Here is a 20,770-nt window from a genome sequence, read left to right on the forward strand (position 1 = left end):
AAATTGGAATAAAACCTATATTAGTCTTAATATTATATAATCTACTTTATATTTATTTTTAAAACTTTAAGCGCAAACATTCATGCTTATCACCCGATGAAGCTGGCCGATCGACTCCAAGGCCAAATCGTTTTAGTCGCAAGACAATGCTCTGTGCTTGGTGGGACCAGAGTGGCATGGTGTATTACGAACTGTTGAAATCTCGTAAGATGATTTAAGTCGCAGACAATTGGGTAAAGAAATGAAAAATCTGTGGTGTGCTAAAGTTTTGTCGCTGAGTGTAGGCACAATAGTTATATATCACAATAATATTTTTCGTATCATAATTTTGCGGAAATTGGCAAAATGTGTATATTAGTGATTAACCAATCATTACTGTTGGAGGTACCATGCTTTTGGCTACTTTTCTGGCCTCGGATACCGTTGGTCTACTATAATTTAAAGCATTATATATGATATTTATCCTCATAATTATTCATTTAATCATATCACAGATCAAATGAAGAATGCTCGAAGCTTCAAGATCTGTATCAGCTAATATATCACTCTCATTAGCAAATGTCAGATCGATCAAGAAGTGTATAAGCATCCTATTGAAATCCATCTATATTGAAAAGCAATGAGAAGACGATATCTCCTTAGCTAACACCAACCTGAAGGAGCTTAATATTTTTAACGTGTTTAGCTTTTCAAGCTGTCCAAACTGAACCACATCAGTGATTTTTTTCATAACATCTTTATTATACGCTTAGTAAATCTTAATTATAAATTAATTTATTACTACATTTCATTTGTACTTAGATTAATTCACAAGCAAAACGAGTGCGAGAAAATACATCAATATGTATTCCTCAATTATAAAATTATAATAACATATAGCTATAGTTTACACTAAAGGTATACACTTTCGCTAATCCATTTGATTTCCAGGTTATCGTGCAGTTCTTCGTTGGTTATGTAGCGATAAGCATTTGTAATCAATCGAAGAAGAATTTTTAGTGCAATCCCATATTTGCACCACATAGGTCCAAATTGACTTTATAATTGTCTCATAGATTAAATTCTTTGATTTTATATCAAGTTGAAAATATTTTCCAACTAACCAGTATAGTTGTTTTATTTTGCTTCTAATGTGTTTTGCTTTTTGTCTAATATGATGTTTCCAATTTAATCTACCCCTTGACGGTGGATTCCGAGGTATTTAGCTGATTCTGTTTGAGGAATTGGGCATCCATTGAGTGATATAATAAAGTTTTTATTATTTCGCCGCAATGCAAAATTAACGTGGACAGATTTGGAGCTATTAAGTTGTATTTTTCAATCTTTCGTCTATATGTAGATTTTGTTGACTTCCACTTGTACTTTTTCTACTGCCCTAGGCAGATATATGTAGCTTGCCATAATAATTGTGTCGTCAGCAAAGATTCCAAATAGTGTTTCTTTTGTTGTTGGAATGTCAGCAGTGTAGAGCAGATATAGGAGAGGTCCTAAGACGCTACCTTGTGGAACTCCAGCCGAAATAGTTTTAAAGGTCGAGAACGCCATTTCGTACGATACTCTAAATTTTCTTTAGAAAAGATATGACTCCAGCAATTGACAATAGTTACGCGGTAAAAATTTGCTCATCTTTTGCTCAGAATAATCCTAAATGTCAAACCCGATCAAAAGCTTGTGAGACATCCAGTAATATTGCAGGGCAGTATTTCTTTTCCTCAAACGCTTTTTCAACAGCCGCAGTTACTCTGACCACTTGATCAATTGTTGAATGGTGATTTCGAAAACCAAACTGGAAATCTGGTATTATTACAAAATTTTTAACACATTTAAATATTAGTTTCTCAAATAATTTTGATATTGCAGGTAGCAGCGCAACAGGCCTGTAAGATTCGACTTGTTCTGCAGGTTTGTCATGTTCTTTGAGCATAATTATTTGTGTCACCTTAATTCCGGAACATGCTTCAGTCTTAAACAGGCATTAAATATATATGTCAACATGATGATTGCTTTTCGTGGCAGTTCTTTCAATAATCCAGGTGAAATGTCATCTATACCAGGTGCCTTTTTAGGATTGAGGTTATCAATTTCAGTGGCAACCTCTAATGGAGAAATTAGATTTAGATCTACATCGGGTTGATAAACAGGAGATGTATCCATGATAGATTCTATATCATTAGGTTGAAATAGGTTGGCTATGTATTGCGTGAACAATTCAACTTTTTCATCGTTGCGTCGAACCCATTCATTTCTTTCATTCACACCTTTTCATTTATTAAATCTTCGAGTTGCTTTCCATAGTGAATAATCTTTGTCTAGATCAGTGAATTATCAGTAAGTTCTTCATTTAATATTCTTATTACTAGAATTACTTAAAATTATCGTAGCTATAGGTTGATAACAAATAATAATTATTAAAATGAATAAACAACAAAGCAAATAGAAATAATGCCTAGGAAACCTACAGCCCCAGTCTTCTTATTCCTTTTCTAATTTAGTCTGTAAAATTGCGCACATTTTATCAATTAATCTATAAATAAATGAATACGTACACGTAATAGTAGGCGAGAAATTTCCAAAGCATTTATATTGTCAAATAGAAAGCAGTTCTTACACAACCTGTTTCATTCCTGAGTATAAAAATACAATAATTGTGTTGGTGTTTAACCCTACGATTTAAAGAAAGTCTAAGTAAATGTGAAATATAAAAAAATACAAAAGTCTAAACTTTCACTTCAATATATAGTAGAAATGTATATGGTCGGTTATAATATGGCATAGTTAAAGAGTATGATATTGATATTGCTTCCTTTTTAGCTTTCAATGTAATTGATGTATCTCATTAAAACATTAACGAAGTATGTTTGATAATTAAGGTAAAGAGAATACTTATTGAAATAACGTCTGGTAGCGATAGGATTACATCAAGGAAGTGTGTATTTTAAATGACTGCCGCTAATATTTTCTTAACAACATTAAATGAAAATATAAAACATGGATGTATAAGTGGTAATTTTCATTAAAGTAAATCTATACCGCAAATACGACATTCAGAAGGAAGAATATAATAAAAGAAAAAAAAAATGTCATGCACTGACTCAAATTTGTTAAAAATCACTTTATTTTACTGAACCTTTACTTTTTAAAAATTATTAGCCTAAATTACGCTAAAAGAGCATTCAATTTAAGGAGTTAAAAATGTAGTGTACTTTTGCTATTGCATCCTGTAATACAGATAATATATAACAGGTCAATTGAAAAGTCCCCGGCCTGACACATAGATGGCGCTACTAGAATTAAATCCATATGTTTTTAGTTAGCCCTAACCCTCAAAAGATGCCTGTATATATTTGACAGCTGTCGGATCATTAGTTTCTGAATTATAACATGTTGAGTGAAGCAACTTTTCTTATTGTTAAAAAAATGGATAAAAAGGAATTTCGCGTGTTGATAAAATATTGCTTTTTGAAGGGAAAAAATACAGTTGAAGCAAAAACTTGTCTTGATAATGATTCCTTATCTTCAAAAATGTGGAATTATAAGCTAACAAAATTAACTTGCTCCTTGAAAGTTATGAAACTCAAATAAATTACGGAGAGTCTTATTTTCTCTTGGATAGGGAAGGATTATCTTTGGATGTTCTAGACTAAATTGGATAATTTAAAAATGTTCACAAAATACATGTGATCTAATTTATATTTCTTCAGTGCAGTACCAATATCAATAATCGCATTACGAGCTAACAAAGAACCACTTGTTAATATTCTTATGAAGTTTTATATTTCTTTTTAAATATAATATAAAATAGTATAATTTTTTTAGCCTTCTATAACTAGCGCTTGTATACACTAAATAACTTAATAATACTAAGATATGTTAAAACCATTAAGAGTTAGGTTAGGTTAGGCGATCTTGTTGATTTTCATGACTCTACATTTCACTAATACATATTGCTCATCAAAATATATATAAACAGCATCTTGTAGCTTTGGTTTAGTATTTAATCAAATCAGTTTTATTCAAATGAAAAGGAGATGACTGTTGGATTGCTTCAAAACACGTGTTCCTTCACTAACGTAAATGAGTCATCAGTGATTCAGAAAAAGGAAAAGAGTAATTATTTGGAAATTTGTTCATATTTACGTACATAATGAAGTCCAAAATAAAAAACTACCTTTAAAATAATTACCGACCATTACAATTTAATAAATGACACATCTTAGTGAAGATCGCAAAACTCAGTTCCCATAATATTATACATTTGTTGTATAACATTGCACAATTTTTATTTCTCATCGACCACATGGAAAATGTATTTTATTTTAACATTATATACAAGAATAAAAAAAACTATTTCAAAAATCCGAATAATGATGAACCAAAAACAAACTAAAAATAAACAATGCCTCATTTGGTTTGAAGTGAATAAAACATTACATAAACCGCGTCAGTGACTTTCAATCGTTTCAAGAACACCATCGCTATCATCCTCAGCATCCTGAACATGCAGAAAATAACCAACGCAAATGAAATCGATTATAGAACCATATTAAATAATCATTAATAATAAAATAGACTCATTGAGTATGTAATGATAATTTTACGCGTTTTATTGGCAAAACAATCGCTTCTAATGAGCCGTAAAATGCATGAATTATAACTAGCAGGTTGTTGGTATTTAAACAGGTGAAAACACCGCTGAGAAACGAACCGACACATACGATAGTAACGTTTATGTTTGATTCAGGCGGGAATAAATTAAGTTTAGCGATGTAAAAAAGTAAATAACGCGAAATAGAGAGTTAATATGATAATATTTTTCATATTTGTCCGCGAAATAAAACTGGAAAATACGAAAATTAACATACGTAATCATATATCCGATTTATATTTGCGTAAGATATAAATTTAATCTTAAAATTAAAGGAACACCTTTGCGTTAAGTTGATACAACCATATTTCATATTTCTAATTTCCCCCCTTTTACCTTCACTACGAATTTTATAACTACACCCTGAGTCAGTTCTTCTCTGTCCCTCTCTTGCTCCATCCAACTTCAGAGAATTTCTCTCCTCTTACTATGTGCACCAGAATATTTATGGCTCAAAATCTCACAGTGAGCATTTATGGTAGACAACCACGCATACCACTTTAAGAAATATACCAAACATAAAAAAGCATACCAAACCAAAAACAGAGCTCTATATTAAACACTGAACCCTTTGCTTATACCACATTTCAACAGAACCTTCCAAAGAATCTCATCCTTACTGACGCCGAAATTCCCTCGAATGTTTTCTGGAACAAAAATCTAGGTCTTTCCCCAGTCTACCATATACTTGGCGACTGTCCGCATACCACAGTTTAACAGGAGAGTGTTCTTTCTTGGATTCCTGCAGACCAACCGATCTTCACAGGACTAGCATGTGCGATCTGGATGGAATTCCTTTACCTTAGCTGTTTGTTAGCTTGAATTTATGTTCATTTTAAATTATATATATATATATATATATATATATATATATATATACAACAACCCCCAATGTCGCTTTGCATCATCGTTCAGCATGTCGCCTCTTCTATTCGTTTAATAAAACATTTTTTAATGTAAATTAATAGTTTTTCTAAGGCTCAGGGTTGAGATAAGACAGGTTGTCGCTGGATTAGCAATCGCTCCGTAAATACTCGAAGCGTGTGTCTAAGTGAAATTCGGAGAAAAATATCGCAGCAGATGATGTAAGGTCAAAAAAGTAGATTGAAGGTGCTCAACGACCCCTAGTTATAGACTGTTCCAAATAAGAAACATTCAAGCTTTGCAAAACACCCCTAGTTCGTGGATTCCTGGGACATGCATCGCAGTTCAAGATGTAAGGCCGCCAAAGGCGGACTGAAGTTGCTGTGAATTAACCTAGGCTACTGGAATTTGGTAAACCATTCCGTCGAGTGGTACCTAGTATCAATATTTGGACAGAGAAGGTGCCATTTAGAAGATATTCAAAAGCAAAGTGGCGGACGAAGGCACAATCGATACACGTTATTTAGAAGGAAAGTGCTATACAATACGGCTCTGCATATCCGGCCATCTGTTTAAAAACTATCTGAACGGTGAACTAGTGAATGGGTTGGTCTGTTTTCTAATAGATAAGAACCGCTCTCTCGCTTTGTTTCACCAAGTCGCCTCTTTTTTGGGTTTTATAAAACAATTTTTAAAGTAGTAGAGGTAGAAGTTTTTTTTTTGTTTAAAACTCTAAGTTAGTATGTCGGTAATTCCTTCCCAGATTTTTTAACATATACAAATGTCATTGTATTTTTATGGCATTAACTTCAAAATTACACAAAACCCTAGATTTATAAGTTGTTAAGTTGTACTCATTTAACGTATACAAAATATCACAGAGCACCCAACTTTTTCGACATGCATTACTTTTGTAGTTTGATTGGAAGAAATCTGCTAACGAAGTGCACCGAGTAATGTTAGAAAACTAATGGCGATGCTTATTCCCTTATCTCAATTATTGGTTTTGGTTTCAACGATTATTTTGATGTTCTTGAATAACAATGAACGGTCTGAAGAACCAACAATGTTAAAAACAATTAATTAGCTGAATACTAAGTTTGACTGTTTCAGATATTTACATGCAATATATAAGATATAAAAAAGAGCCCTTAAGCCCTTTAAATATTGAGGTTTCATTGTTTGTCAGATGAAAGAAGAGTGTTTGTAGCATATTATGACTACAAGGACAATCCCAAACACAAAAATGCATGGGTTACCAAAGCGGAATAGCCATTTTAATAATGGATAATTTTTCTCTTTGGAAGGTTTTTTTTATGGTGCAAAGATGATTAAAATAAATACAAATATTTAAATCATAAATACATGTAAAAATACATACACTACAATCGAATTGCTTTGAGAAAAATATAAAAGAATATTCATTTACAGTTAATGAGGGAATAAATACATTTCTTAGAATAATAAATTATCACAACTCAGAGATGATACAGTTGGAATGAGAACTGGCAGAGAAATTGTCTGTCCTCCACCTAATCTTCGTCTTCTTTACAAATGCACTTTTTAGCTTTAATCAACTTTAGAATATTTTGTGACATTATTCATTTTCATCGTTCCACGTCTTATTTTAGTATAGTAAGTAGAAATTCACTAATTTTGACAAATTTTCTACAGATAATATAGTAGATTTTACTGGTCTGTCCGTTGGAACTAAATGCATGATATACCAAATCTTCGTAGAGACCTTTATAACATATTTAAGGAGCTGGTAAGCCAATAAAACGCTATTATCAAAAGTTCAGTCTACAGAAGATTAAAAAATGTCTATCAAGATAATGAACCTGCCCAGGGGTAAAAAACAGCATAAAATTATAAAACATAAAACAGCATGAATTGAAGCACTAATTGTTTGCCTATTCAGCTTATACGCCAGATTTAGTGTCTTCTACTAACTTCTGGCTCTTCTCACAGCCCACAAAATCTTTCGTGGAATATGATTTTATCTAAGGAAAAGGTAATAACTGCCACAGAGGAGCATTTTTCAGACCTTCAAGAAAATCACTACACTAATGCCATGATATAAGTGTATTTTAATGAAAAATAGTCATTTTTGTTTTCCCGTAAAATTATCAAACTTATTCACACAGAAACAAGAACATTATTAATGAACAGAAGAGCAAGTAACATTTTTAAGAAATAGAAACTATTAAAGATAATGTTTGTTTATGACTGTGTATGTCATCATCAATTTTCATGTTAGAAAATTTTAAAAAAATTATCTTCCTCATTCCTGTGAAAAAATATATTGAAAATAATATATAGGTGACGGAGATGACATTAAATTATCAGGTGACTGATATTACTGTTGTATGTAACGTTTGATTATCAATTGAATAAATACCAAGAAAAATACGTATTACCTAGTATTTAGAAAATTGATTTGATACAGAGTAGACCTGGTGTATGGGAATATAGTTTCACCAAAGTTCATACCAGAAAAATTTGTATTAACATTGAACGTATATATCAAGTATAACCTTCAACGTTAAAATTGCAGGATTTATATTATAAATTGAAAGAGATTAAGACAGTAGCAACTCTAGTACTATATACGTATAACCATAAATATTAATCACGCTAATGTCGAGGCCATCTAACCCCTTGACTATGCAATAAATCAGAAGACTCAAAAGGATTGAACCGAGTTTAAAAATATATATTATATAAAATAGAGGGAAAATCTCAAAATTCAAAGGCACATATAAAGTTTTCATATATTTTTTTATCTAAAACTAGCTGACCCGACAGACTTCGTCCTGTCAAAAAGATTTGTAATGTGGCAGTTTTTGTGCCTACGTATTTTAAAAAATTCTCCTGAACAGAACCATCACCCTGGTGATAGGGCGTTGTGAATAAAAAATAATTAAATAAAACATATATAAGGATTGAAAAGTACGTAATCGCTTTATTGTTAATCATGTGAATCATAATTATTATTATTATTATCATTATATTGCTTTGTGATATACGATGTTTTTTGTTTGATTACCTGGCGCATAGATAAACAAATCTGATGGTTTTCCAACACGGGAACAGGCAACATACAATTGACCATGTGAGAAACATGGGTTTTCTAGATTAATACCACAAACACTTAATGATTGCCCCTGGGACTTGTTTATAGTCATAGCAAAAGCAAGCCGTCAACATGTCTATAGGAAATTTGCCATTACCAATGTCAATGAGTTGTTTAGAGAATATGTTTCCAGATTGGTCATTTTGCAACTCGACACGCATATTCTTGCTTAAATGAAGTACTTTAACATGTTTCCACAAATTGGAGGACTTTAGACATGCATTGAGTTCATCAGCTGGCGTTGATCGTGGAATCACTGGCAATGTTTGACGAAAATCTCCTGCTAATAAAATCATTGCACCACCAAATCGGTTATTATTGCTACGTAGATCTTTTAAGGTTCTGTCTAAAGCCTCCAAAGATTTTTTATGTGCCATCGTGCATTCATCCCAAACAATCAATTTACATTGCTGCAAAACCTTTGCCATTGCAGAGTTCTTCGAAACGTTGCAGGTTGGAGTTTCATTGCTTTGCATATTTAATGGCAATTTTAGTGCTGAATGGGCTGTTCGACCACCTTCAAGCAAAGTTGCTGCGATTCCCGACGAAGCGAGTGCAAGTGCAATTTTATTTTGTGAGCGAATTGTTGCTAATATTAATGAAATAAAAAAAGTTTTTCCTGTACCACCAGGTGCATCTAAGAAATAAATCCCTCCAGTTTCATCATTTGTTACTTTCATAAGAGTTTCAAATACATACTTCTATTGTTCATTTAACAGTGGAAGATTTGTTTGAATTTATTCTTTCAAAGCGTTGAGATCATACAGTCTTTCTCGATGCAACTCTTGGTTAAAAGCGTCATGCATTGGACGATTGGGCGCGGTCAGGCCTAATTGAATTAATAGTTTGTTTGACATTATCAAGCACGTGTCCTCAATTGAAATCAATGCTTCATTGTAAATTTCTTCACTGATTTGTATATTTGGATTTCCCATTCTATTCCGTATTTGATACAAAATATCATCACACATATAATCTTTGTACTTCATCCACAAATCAATTGGGTTTGATGGGAAGCATGTAGATATGATTATAGAAAACAATGTTCGTATTTGATGAGTGTGTGATGATATTACAGCATCATTGAGAGTTTGATCCCAATGAGCGTCATTTTCAAGCAATTGCAAACGTTGACAGGCTTCTCTGTAGGATCCACACAATTCACCATCAACAGTTCGTAACTGTTGGAATGATGTTGGGCCACGTACATTGACTAATAGCAGTCGTAAATAAAAACATTCATCATTGCTTGGATGCACTGAATAAATCCGGCCAATCGCATCGGTGGAATATACATCTGTATATCCTGGAACTGGTTTTCCTTGTTTCCGTCGTATAAATCTCCTTGAGGATTGATTCCAGGTATAATATTTTGGCATTTCAGAATATAGCAATGTTTGTGCGAAATCATCGTTTTGGCATGTCTCAAAAAAACTGGTTAATGTAGTAGATGGTGGCTGAGCAGCTCTTTGTACTGCGTTCTGTGCTGTAAAATACACTCTTTGTCCATTTTCTAAATGCACAGCTAAGTGAACAACAGAAGGGTGTCTCTCATGAATAGGAAAAGAAAATATTCGCCAAACTGCTTCATTACTACTGACATAGCGGCCCATTTGGTATTGGGTAACTTCATCATTAGAATTCTCTGCACCAATTCCAATCACAGCCATATCACTCCCTTTGGTTACATATTTGCAAATGTATTTAATCGATTTCACTGAATGGCAAGATTCAACGTTGATGTGTGCTTTGAATGTCTTTGATAAAATGGGTGAATATGGAACAATCCAACGATTATCTATTTCAATATCTTGTTAATTTAATTTGACAATTGTTGATTTTCCATTGTCTGCTGTCGATCTGCGACGATACAATGGATAACCGTCATTACCAGTAATTGTTTCCGATATTAATGTCCGTGGATATCGTTTTGAACATTTACCATCCATCATACACGGTGAATTTTGATTAAGAGTTCCACAGGGACCATGTATCATGTTTTTGATAACTACCTCATGCAATCCAGGATCTACTTGTACATTAGGGATTTCAGCTGATATCACTGCATCAACTTCATTTGGCCTTATCTTTTCAACCAACCAAACCAAAATGTGTGCATGTGGCAATCCTCGTTTCTGCCACTCCACAGAATACATCCAGCAGCGTGTCTCACCAAACACATTATGTTTTACGATGAAATTCATTAAAGATTTCAACTTTTGTCTAAAGACTCTGGCTGTAATATCATGACGATCAATGGATGATTTCCCAGGTAATAACTCCTGCTTAATTTCTATCCATTGCGGATTGAATGTAAATGTGATGAACAAATCTGCTGTACCATAATGACGAACATACGACATGGCATCTTGAGCATATTCGTGCATATGCCGAGGGCTTCCGATGTATGTTGCTGGAAGAATAGTCATCCGACCGACATTCTGTGCATTTCCATCAGTATTAATCGCATCTCGAAGGTGAATATACTCTTCAAATCGGAGTTTGGTTTGATTCAACCTGATGAATGTTAATCTCTCCGTTTCAATTTTAACATACATGTCATCAACATATTTGTGATATAATCGCCGACATTTCAATATGTGATTATCTGCATTTTCCCGAATCATTAGGCGGTATGAATAATAGTTCATTGAACTGACTTTTTTGTTGGTTTCAGAACCTGTAAACAGATTTTGTTTTAATAACATTCAAATATAAAATTAAAATACATAATATAGTGACTGAGATATTATCGCCATAGCTAAACTAATATTTTAGTTACCTGTAATGGGATTTATCATTTTTATTGATAAATCGTAGCCATCTTCACCTTGCCAAAATATAATGGGATATTGCAGTGCATCATATGAGCGGTGTGTTTCCTTTATAGGTTGTAATTGAAAATTCCGACGATGTAAAACAATATCACGGGATTCCAAGTTTTCTCCAACTACAACGATAGCAACTTCATCAATAGTTGGTGCATTAAAACGTCTTGTATGTTGACCTGCAGGTGTTTTATCAGCTCTGATTACAATTTTGTGATTATCGGATGGCATCAGATCCAGGGCAGTTTTAAACAATATAATCAATTGATTGTGTTGATGAAATAAAGTTTGTAATTGTTCTACAATAGACCTTTTTACTAAATTGTTATGTGCACAACGCAGATCAATTTCTTGTGGTGAATTGCCCATAAAATAAATTTGCAGGAATTTGTTGTCGCTATCTGACACTGGTAACAGTGAACCTGCTCTGTGATATATTTGCCCTTGTATCTGTAAATAAAAAAAATATTATGGTGTGGTATAAATTAATGGATTGTCAATGATCAAACTTAAATAATATTTGATCTTAAAAAGTATATATTTAGTTTTAACTAATATCTATCAAATATAAAATATAATAAAAGTGTCACTGAAACTGAATCACCATATAATATGATGACTAAGTGATATATTTCGTAATGATTAAGAAATTGAAGATTAGTAACACATCTTAACTTTGGTGACAGAAAATTTTGTTCGCTAAAATAATTATGAGTAACTGCTATAATACATACCTTGAAAGTTGGCATAAAATTTTCCCGAACTGCATTTGTTGCCCCAAATGAAGTCATTTGAAAGCAATTGTTATATTGTTGAATATGTGTCAAAAAGTGTATAGAATCTGTTCCTATTCCTGAAACCAATGAGTACAATGGTTCTGGTGGTGGATCCAATTGTATCAATTTCACTTTACCATTTGCGCAACACAATCCATTGGCATCGTTTTTGTATTTTAATGCCTTACAGTGTGAGCAAACCAAGTTCATAGAACCAATAACAACACATTGGTAGTTACTGTAGTCAATTGACACATCGTAACTGAAAGCAGCTGGATTCAAACTTGCGCGATTATTAGTTGAATGTCGCGCTCGCGCTTCACGCGTTTGTGATATCCGAATTCTTTCACGTTCATTTCCGTCGTCACGTTCTTGTGCAGTACGATTAGATCGGTAATTAGCTTGGTTTATAGCATTTCTGGTTCTTCTACCTAAATTGCTTCGTCTTATAGGAGGCATATCAAATATAAATTATTTTTTCACTAATCACGAACTAAACAAACACTAACTAACTAAACACTCTGCACAAAACACGATATACGAATTTGTTTCGTGTATCACTTGACAATTCATCTGTCATCTGTCAAAAGTTATCTGTAACAGACAACTTTTTTTTTTTAATTTGATATGACTTGAACTCAAATCCTTTTAAGCCGTACGAATTGTTTTATTTATTTAAAATTTGAATTAAATTTTAAACAAATAAAAAATTTTAAATAAATAAAACAATTCGTACGGATTAAAAGGATTTGAGTTCAAGTCATATCAAATTTAAAAAAAAAAAGTTGTCTGTTACAGATGACTTTTGACAGATGACAGATGAATTGTCAACTGATACACGAAACAAATTCAAACAAAAAGGGCTATTTTTAGGGTTTTTCCAGCAATAATTCTAATTTTTCTCGCCGTAAAAACCATCCCTGAACTTCAACGAACATTTTAAAAAAAGATTTGGCCAAATTGGTCCAGGCGTTGTTGAGTTATGCGCTTAGGAACATATTTTGCGATTCATTTTTATATCTAAAATAATCAGATATTACGTTTGATTATTTTAGTCGTCAATTCATTTCAATTTTTTGTTAAAATATTTTATATATTAATATATTAGACCATGTTTTCTAACATGTTATGTTGTTTAATAATCCTGGTTGACAAATAGACCAAAAACGAAAATATTGTTCGAAAAAGACTTAATCTTCAGGAGGTGAATGATCCAAAACGAGTGTAAAACCCAGTTTGACGTCAAATAAGCTAATTCTGAATACTTGATAGGATTGGAGGGGAATCGATTCTTATAAGGTGATGCCAATCGGTATAAACTATTGATTTAGTTCTGCAATGTCAACAACAAAAAAACTGAATTAATTTAACGAAAGATCATTGTTTTTCCACATGATGTTGCAAAACAGAGTATGTTTTCAGATTAACTTTCAAGTAATTAAATAGTTTTATTTTCAAGTATTAAATAGTTAATAATTTGATAGTTTTAGTAAAAACTCATGGAATTCCTTTTTTTATGAATCTATAAGCTAGTAGAAAGAAACGCAAGTTTTAAAATCTGAAAGGGTTTTAAACAAAAAACTACTAAACTTCTACATCTACTACTTTAAAAATTGTTTTATATAACCCAAAGAATATGCGACTTGTTGAGTGGTGAGATAAAGCGAGACTGAGGGTTCTTATCTGTTAGAAAACAGACCAAACTATTCACTAGTTCACCGTTCAGATAGTTTTTAAACAGATGGCCGGATATGCAGAGCCGTATTTTATAGCACTTTCCTTCTAAATAACGTGTATCGATTGTACCTTCCTTGTCCGCCAGTTTGTTTTTGAAGATCATCGAAATGGCACTGTTTTTATCCAAATGTTCATACTAGGTACCACTCGACGGAATAATTTACTAAATTCCAGTAGCCTAGGTTAATTCACAGCAACTTCAGTCCGCCTTTGGTGGCGTTACACCTTGAACTGCGATGCATGTGCCAGGAATCTAGCAACTAGGGGTGTTTTGCAAAGCGTGAATGTTTCTTATTTGGAACAGTCTATAACTAGGGGTCGTTGAGCACCTTCAATCTACTTTTTTGACCTTACATCATCTGCTGCGATATTTTTCTCCGAATTTCACTTAGACACACGCTTCGAGTACTTACGGAGCGATTGCTAATCCAACGACAACCTGTCTTATCTCAACCCTGAGCCTTATGATCTCCTCGGAATCCTAATGACTGTACCGGGTTTGAAAGAAAAATTATTAATTTACTTTAAAACATGTTTTATTAAACGAATAGAAGAGGCGACATCCTGAACGATGATGCTGTTTACATTATTTGGTGGTAGCTCCTTCTATTATTTATATTATCTTATAATTTTATTCATTTTGCCTTATCCTTTGGACCAAGGTCATCTGTATATAAAATCTGGAATTTTAATTATATCTATGGGACAATATGTTGCCTGGCCAGTTGAAGATGTTATTTGGTAGAAAAAATAAAACGAAAAAAGGGCTTTTCGTGGAAAATTCTAACGAATTATGAAATGGAAATTGGCCAAAGGGTGACTGGGGAACAATAAAACGAAGAAAGCAGACAACTTATATTCTTACATGACAACTGATCTGATCCTTTCATTGCGCACTCAGAAGATTCTCTTTGTAGAATGCTCTCCTAACTTCAATAACTAAAAAACGTTTGTTACATCAAGCGCAGAATGATGTACTGGGACTAAAATTTTATATTAAAGGATTTACAACAGATGGCATTGTGCATTAAATTGCATCGGGTACATTTGTAACTTCATGTTGAAGCCTCGTTGACAGACTTCACGTTTCAGTGTGCGTCATTTCGTTGAAGTGTGAAGAAACTTCTTTTTCAGTGCGTTGAATTTTTTTTTGCGTCGAATAAATCGCTTTTGCGCCAAATTTGACTTTTGACATCCAAATTGAAGTAAAAATTTTAAGAAAAATACGGCTGAAGGTCATCGAATGCTGTGTGAAACTTATGACATCCATGCCTCGTTAAATTCGTCATACCAATACTGGTTTCGACGTTTTAAAAGTAATATTTTTGACAACGAATACAAAGAACATTCTGAATAGACAAAATAATTTGAAGACAAGGATTTGAAGGCATTATTCGATGATGATCTGTTTAAAACGCAAGAAGAACATGCAGAAGTGTTGGAAGCAACAGAATAAACCACTTCCAATCGCATGAAGAACATGAAAATGATCCGAAAGCTTGCATATTTTGTGCCTTGTGAATTAAAGCCAAATGTTATTGAAAGGTGCTGCTTCAACGGCAAAATCAGAGAAATTTTTGTCTCGTATTAGTATTAGTGATTAAAACAATAATTCCCAGCGAAAAAAATAACCCCCTGGTGATACATCAACATTAACGTCAATTTCGGCTTTGCTATGATCCCAAAATAATACTCTGTATTTGGTGGGATCAGTTTGATTTGGTACAATATGAGCTGCTAAAACCTAATGAAACTTTAGGGTAAATGATGTGGCTCGGTGAATGGAGGTAAAACGAAATTAAACAGTGGTGTTTACATTATGTGACCGTTATTTATTGGCTATAACACCCCGCCCGTGTTCAACATCTGGGATTATATTTTTGGGTATTTTGTAGACCGTTATTCCACGGTATAAAATTCGACATGCCTCAAGGTCGCTACAAAACCATCAATGGTTATCGTTATAGAATTGAGTACTGTGAGTGCTGTGAGATGAGCAAACATAAGTCACAACAATGTTATTCTTCACCATAACAACGCTCCGACCGATGATGAAATACTTGGAAATATTAAAATGGGTAGTGCTGCTCCATTCGTCGTATTCTCCAAACCTTGCTTCTTGTGATTACTACGCGTTCTGACCTAAGAGGCGAGGTTTGTCTGAATAGCGCTTCAATTGTTAAGAAGATACCAAAATTAGTAGAATCAAAAATAGCGTCAAAATACTTTGAATAAAATACGATTTTTCACAATAAAGTTTCAAATTAAAAATAAACCATTTATAAGCAATTTTTGGGCGAATAAATAAATTCTTCAATGACTTTATCGCCTCAAAGCCTCAAAGTTTTCTCGCAGTAGCGTTTATATATTACCTGAAAGATGCCGCAAAGCCAAAAACAATAAACAAATTTAGTGAAAAATCAAATCATTCTTTAAATCTCAAATACCCATATATAAAAGACAATCGTCGTATATAAATTTAAAATTATCGTGTAATTTTTCTGCGAAGTGTATAAAAACAATTCTCTTTATCAGGCATTATTTAGGTCACTGTCTATTGGCATTTTATCCGCCATTAACTGCGACTAGTGTGAACTTTAAGAGATGAGAAAGTCCACTTTCTAAAATAGGAACACCATCTATTCTAACACATTTAACAGTATCTTACTGACCAAAAAAAAAACAACGTATACACACACATATAGACGCACGAGTCGAGTGAAAGTTTTCTATCAGATCCGACCGAACGACGTTCCAAATCATCCGAGTCGCAAATGAAAATGTCAATATTTAAATAAAACCGTGCCGCTCGCCCTTGGCCATGATCTAAGTCGCTATGGTGATACATTAATCGACTTTCCATTAAGCTCACTTTCACTCCGACAACAATATCGCGACAGCAGTAGCCGATCGCCGTCGCCGTATCATCCAATGCAACGATCCAATTCCTCTCGCCATCAAGATCAAGTGGGTTTCGTAACGTGCCGTTGGTTGCTTTTGTTTGTAGCGAACGAACGGTAGTCGGGTGGACGGGCTTTCGAAACAAGGACCGAAACCGTTTTCGAACTGGGACAAATTTAGAACATTGTTACGGTCAATTATCTTTGCGAATTTATTTGCGAACGATTCAATTATACATTAAATTAAAAATCAATTAGCAATTAATTTCGGTTTTAATTACATAAACTCTTTGCAGATTTGTAAAATTAAAAATATGTAAAAATACCCTTCTCGAAGATTACTGACTGTTTTGTAAAATAACTTGATATATATGATAACTATATATATGCCTCACCGTCCGAGGCACCCCAATAGCAAGTAAAATTTACTATGGTGCAGTAGATGCTCGAAATTTGAGCACAATCGGACTGCGATCGAGAAATCGCGCAGCAAAACCAAGAGCTCTTGGATGCTGTGTACGGTGATTCTTCTCCTTCGATGGCGATTGCCAAAAATTGGTTTAACGAGTTTCAACGTGGTCGCATGTCCGTTTTTGATGAACAACGCCCAGGTGTCCCGGAAACGGTTAAGAAAATTATCTCGTATTGGCAGAGCGCGAACTGATGATAGCTGAAGCAGTAAGCATCTCAAAAGACCGCGTGGGCCTCATCCTGCATGAAATTTTGGGCATGAGAAAGCTATAGGCGCAATGGGTGCCGCGTTAGCTCACTTCGAACAACAAGCGCAACCGTGAGACCACTTCAGAGCGGTGTTTGACAGGCGAAGACTGTCCTGTCGACCGGACAGGTGATGAGCTACATCGACTACCTGGAGAACAAACCGGTCACAGGGCTGTATTATTCATTCGGAATTGGGACCATTCGATATCTAATTGCAGAAAAAACGGCCGCATTTGGCGAAGAAAGTGCTGTTCCACCAAAGTGGTCGAATCAGGCTACGAACTGCTGCCTCATTCACAGACTTGGCCTCGTGTGATTCCTTTTTGATAAATTTGATTTGAAATGATAAATTTGTCAATTTGTAAGGCAAACCATCACCATACTTTTTTTGATAAAATACAGTTTTTTATCACAAATAAATTAGTAAAATCTTAAACAAATGCAGATACCAGGACAAATTGATCACTTACTTAGAGCACTATTGCCATATGCAGATAATCGATTTACACAAATTTATTTTAAGGACAATCCGGATATCAAAATCCAATAACGAAGCAAACCATTGTCCAAGAACATCAAACGTTTCTGCATTAGAACAGCAGTTTAGTCAAAATATTCAAAATATCATTAGATGGGTATATCATCCGACATCCATCGCTGGTAACATAAGAGGAGGTTTAAAGACTTTTTTTATTAATGGAGGCTATATTATTTGGTTGATTCTGAAAGTTACAGATTTTTGGCCAGAAATTGTAAAATCGGGCTCAGTACTAACTTTTGTGGTCGGTTGATCAGGTTGATACAGAACATACAATAAAAATCTCAATCTATTATACATAGTTCATAGTTCAGTATGATCATCATATTCTTTAAAACCAAACAATGTATCTGTAAGTCGCAAATCATGCTGCCTCCTATGTAATATTTGTCACGTGTACTGCTGCTTCATCTTCATCTCTTCTCATATGTCTCAGTCTTTCAAAGCAAATTTAGAGAAATTTTCTTAGCTTTTCTTTCTTTTAGTAATAGACCATTTTATGCAAATATTTCCTAAAGGACAATACAATCACATACAACATTTCAGTCTCCTTTTTACAATTTTTTTTATTAATCTCATAGAACGTCAACAATCTACTCGTGTGCAATATGTATTATTGTATGATTTCCGTTATATAATATTCCTTTTTACAATGAGTGTTAACGGCTGTTCTTAATATATGGAGTCTTAATCTTTGTCTGAACTCGTACTAAAAAGCATAAAGGAGTTATTTGATTAAGATGTGACAAACAATCAGTGCACAATTGAAGACGAAATCCAGACTCACAGATTAAAATTAATTAATCATAAAAGAAATCAAACTTTTCGATAGAAGACACAAAAAGAAACTAGAAAAAAATATATGAATCCAAATCATATAGGGAGATCTGAAGAATTCGGCTAAGAGTATGCTGAAATGGTTAGCTAAAACGTCAGTAGTACTGACAAAACTTGATGAAGAATAGCGTAGTTGAAAATTGAAAGCAAGTTGTTTGTAGTCGTTTATGCCTCTGTGGGCCTCAACTACTTTATCTAACTTTAACTACTTTATAAAAAACCAAAGATTAGAATTGGTTAGAATCTACATCACATATGTAAATGTTTGTGTGTTTTATTTTAACTGATTTCCTATAGAAATAATTAATTTTTAACGAGTAGTAAGGACATTAGAAAATTATGGAATGTGTTTTAAAAATTTGGGATCATACTAATTGTCGAGTCACAGAAATTTAACAAGAAACATTTTAACAAAATATTGATTTCAACCAAAATATAAATCGTTTTTAAAGTTTCTTATCTCCACGAAATAACCTTAATATTATGACAAGGCTAACGACCTTAAGTGACTGACTGAAATCTAATATAATCAACAATACTTTTATTCAGGGTTAACAGGCTTTATCAGTTGAATTAATGAATAAAAATATTCAATAATAACTAAACTGATAAACAAAAAAATTTGAAAAATGTTTACTTTTTGAAAAAAAAAATTCCAACTTTCTGCATGTGTATTATGTATATAACTAACCCATTCTTTTAAAATTATCTTTTTACATTAACGTACACTGACTTTCATAAAATGGCAACAACCTAAAGAAATAGATAATAATCTCGGAAAATGACATCAAAAACCAACTCAATGTTATAGCAAGAATCGGTAGATGATTAAAATATAAATTAAGCAAACGTCAAGGACTAATACGTTAAATATACAGCGACAATAGATTATCCTTGACAATTAACGAAAAATTAATACTTGATTAGGCACTTGATTTTAAATATATAATGTTGGCAATTTAAATAAAATATCTCTAATAGTGAAGTTAAAAACGCATTAATGATGGGTATACATGATGTTAATTTACTTTGGAGCCAAACTGTTACCTTCTCACCCTTTATAGATTCCTCTTTTAAATCAGAATTATCGTAGTCTATCTATGTATAACAAAAAGTCAACATAATATATAGAATTCATTTAAGTCCAAATTGAACGCTTTTTTTCTGCTCCATTATTAGCTAAGCCAGTCACATCATCAGCCAAAATATTACCTATACTGCCCATTTAACTCTAATTAAGACTAACACTTATACGCTATACAAGTAACGAATCAATTGAAAAGTCCGGCCTACCAGAGTAAAACACATTTTTTTGGCAAAATTAGTTTTTTTATTCAACATAATTCCCTTCAAGGGTGATACACTGATTAATAGTGATCCTCCAACTTTTCGATACCATTTTTATAGTATGATTTGTCATTTGCTTCAAAATAGGCTTCAGTTTCGGCGATAACATTTTCATTCGATTCCCAGCGAGCATTCTTTTGAGATCTTAGAACAGGAAATAGTCGCTGGGGGCCAGATCTGGAGAATACGGATGAAACTCGCAGCCCAATTCATGGATCTTTGCCCTAATTTTCACTGATTTGTGACACAATGCATTGTCTTGGTGAAGCAGCACTTCATTTTTCTTCAAATGCAGCCATTTTTCGGAGATTTCGTCCTTCAAACGGTTCAAAAACGCTACATAATCATATACTATGTAGTCGCTGTTGATGGTCCTTTCTTTTTCAAGGTAGTCAATGAAAATTATTCAAAGCGCATCCCAAAATACAGACGCCATAACCTT

At 33.3% G+C, this 20,770-nt stretch overlaps 2 protein-coding genes across 2 annotated transcripts in view; both read right to left on the reverse strand.

Moving 5' to 3' along the window:
- The window catches only part of LOC143195283 (transducin beta-like protein 2), a 253,458-nt gene that overhangs the window by 94,212 nt on the left and 138,476 nt on the right, over positions 1 to 20,770 (reverse strand). The window lies entirely within an intron of this gene.
- On the reverse strand, positions 10,339 to 11,922 carry LOC143195309 (uncharacterized). Its single transcript, XM_076402335.1, has 2 exons — positions 11,428 to 11,922; positions 10,339 to 11,325 (listed from the first exon to the last, which is right to left on the reverse strand). The coding sequence occupies exons 1-2, from the start codon at positions 11,840 to 11,842 to the stop codon at positions 10,460 to 10,462; spliced, it is 1,281 nt and encodes a 426-aa protein (XP_076258450.1). The 5' UTR covers positions 11,843 to 11,922; the 3' UTR covers positions 10,339 to 10,459.

The sequence above is a fragment of the Rhynchophorus ferrugineus genome, unplaced genomic scaffold (assembly GCF_030347505.1).
Source record: "Rhynchophorus ferrugineus isolate W39M unplaced genomic scaffold, kcgeb_rfMv2 rfM1, whole genome shotgun sequence".
Taxonomy (NCBI): domain Eukaryota; kingdom Metazoa; phylum Arthropoda; class Insecta; order Coleoptera; family Curculionidae; genus Rhynchophorus; species Rhynchophorus ferrugineus.

Excerpts from the sequence above, each read along its gene's own strand:
- LOC143195309 (XM_076402335.1), bottom strand. The coding sequence starts at position 11,842 with ATGGGCAATTCACCACAAGAAATTGATCTGCGTTGTGCACATAACAAT. Across the intron at positions 11,326-11,427 it reads AATGATAAATCCCATTACAG|GTTCTGAAACCAACAAAAAA; the intron begins GTAACTAAAATA and ends ATCTGTTTACAG.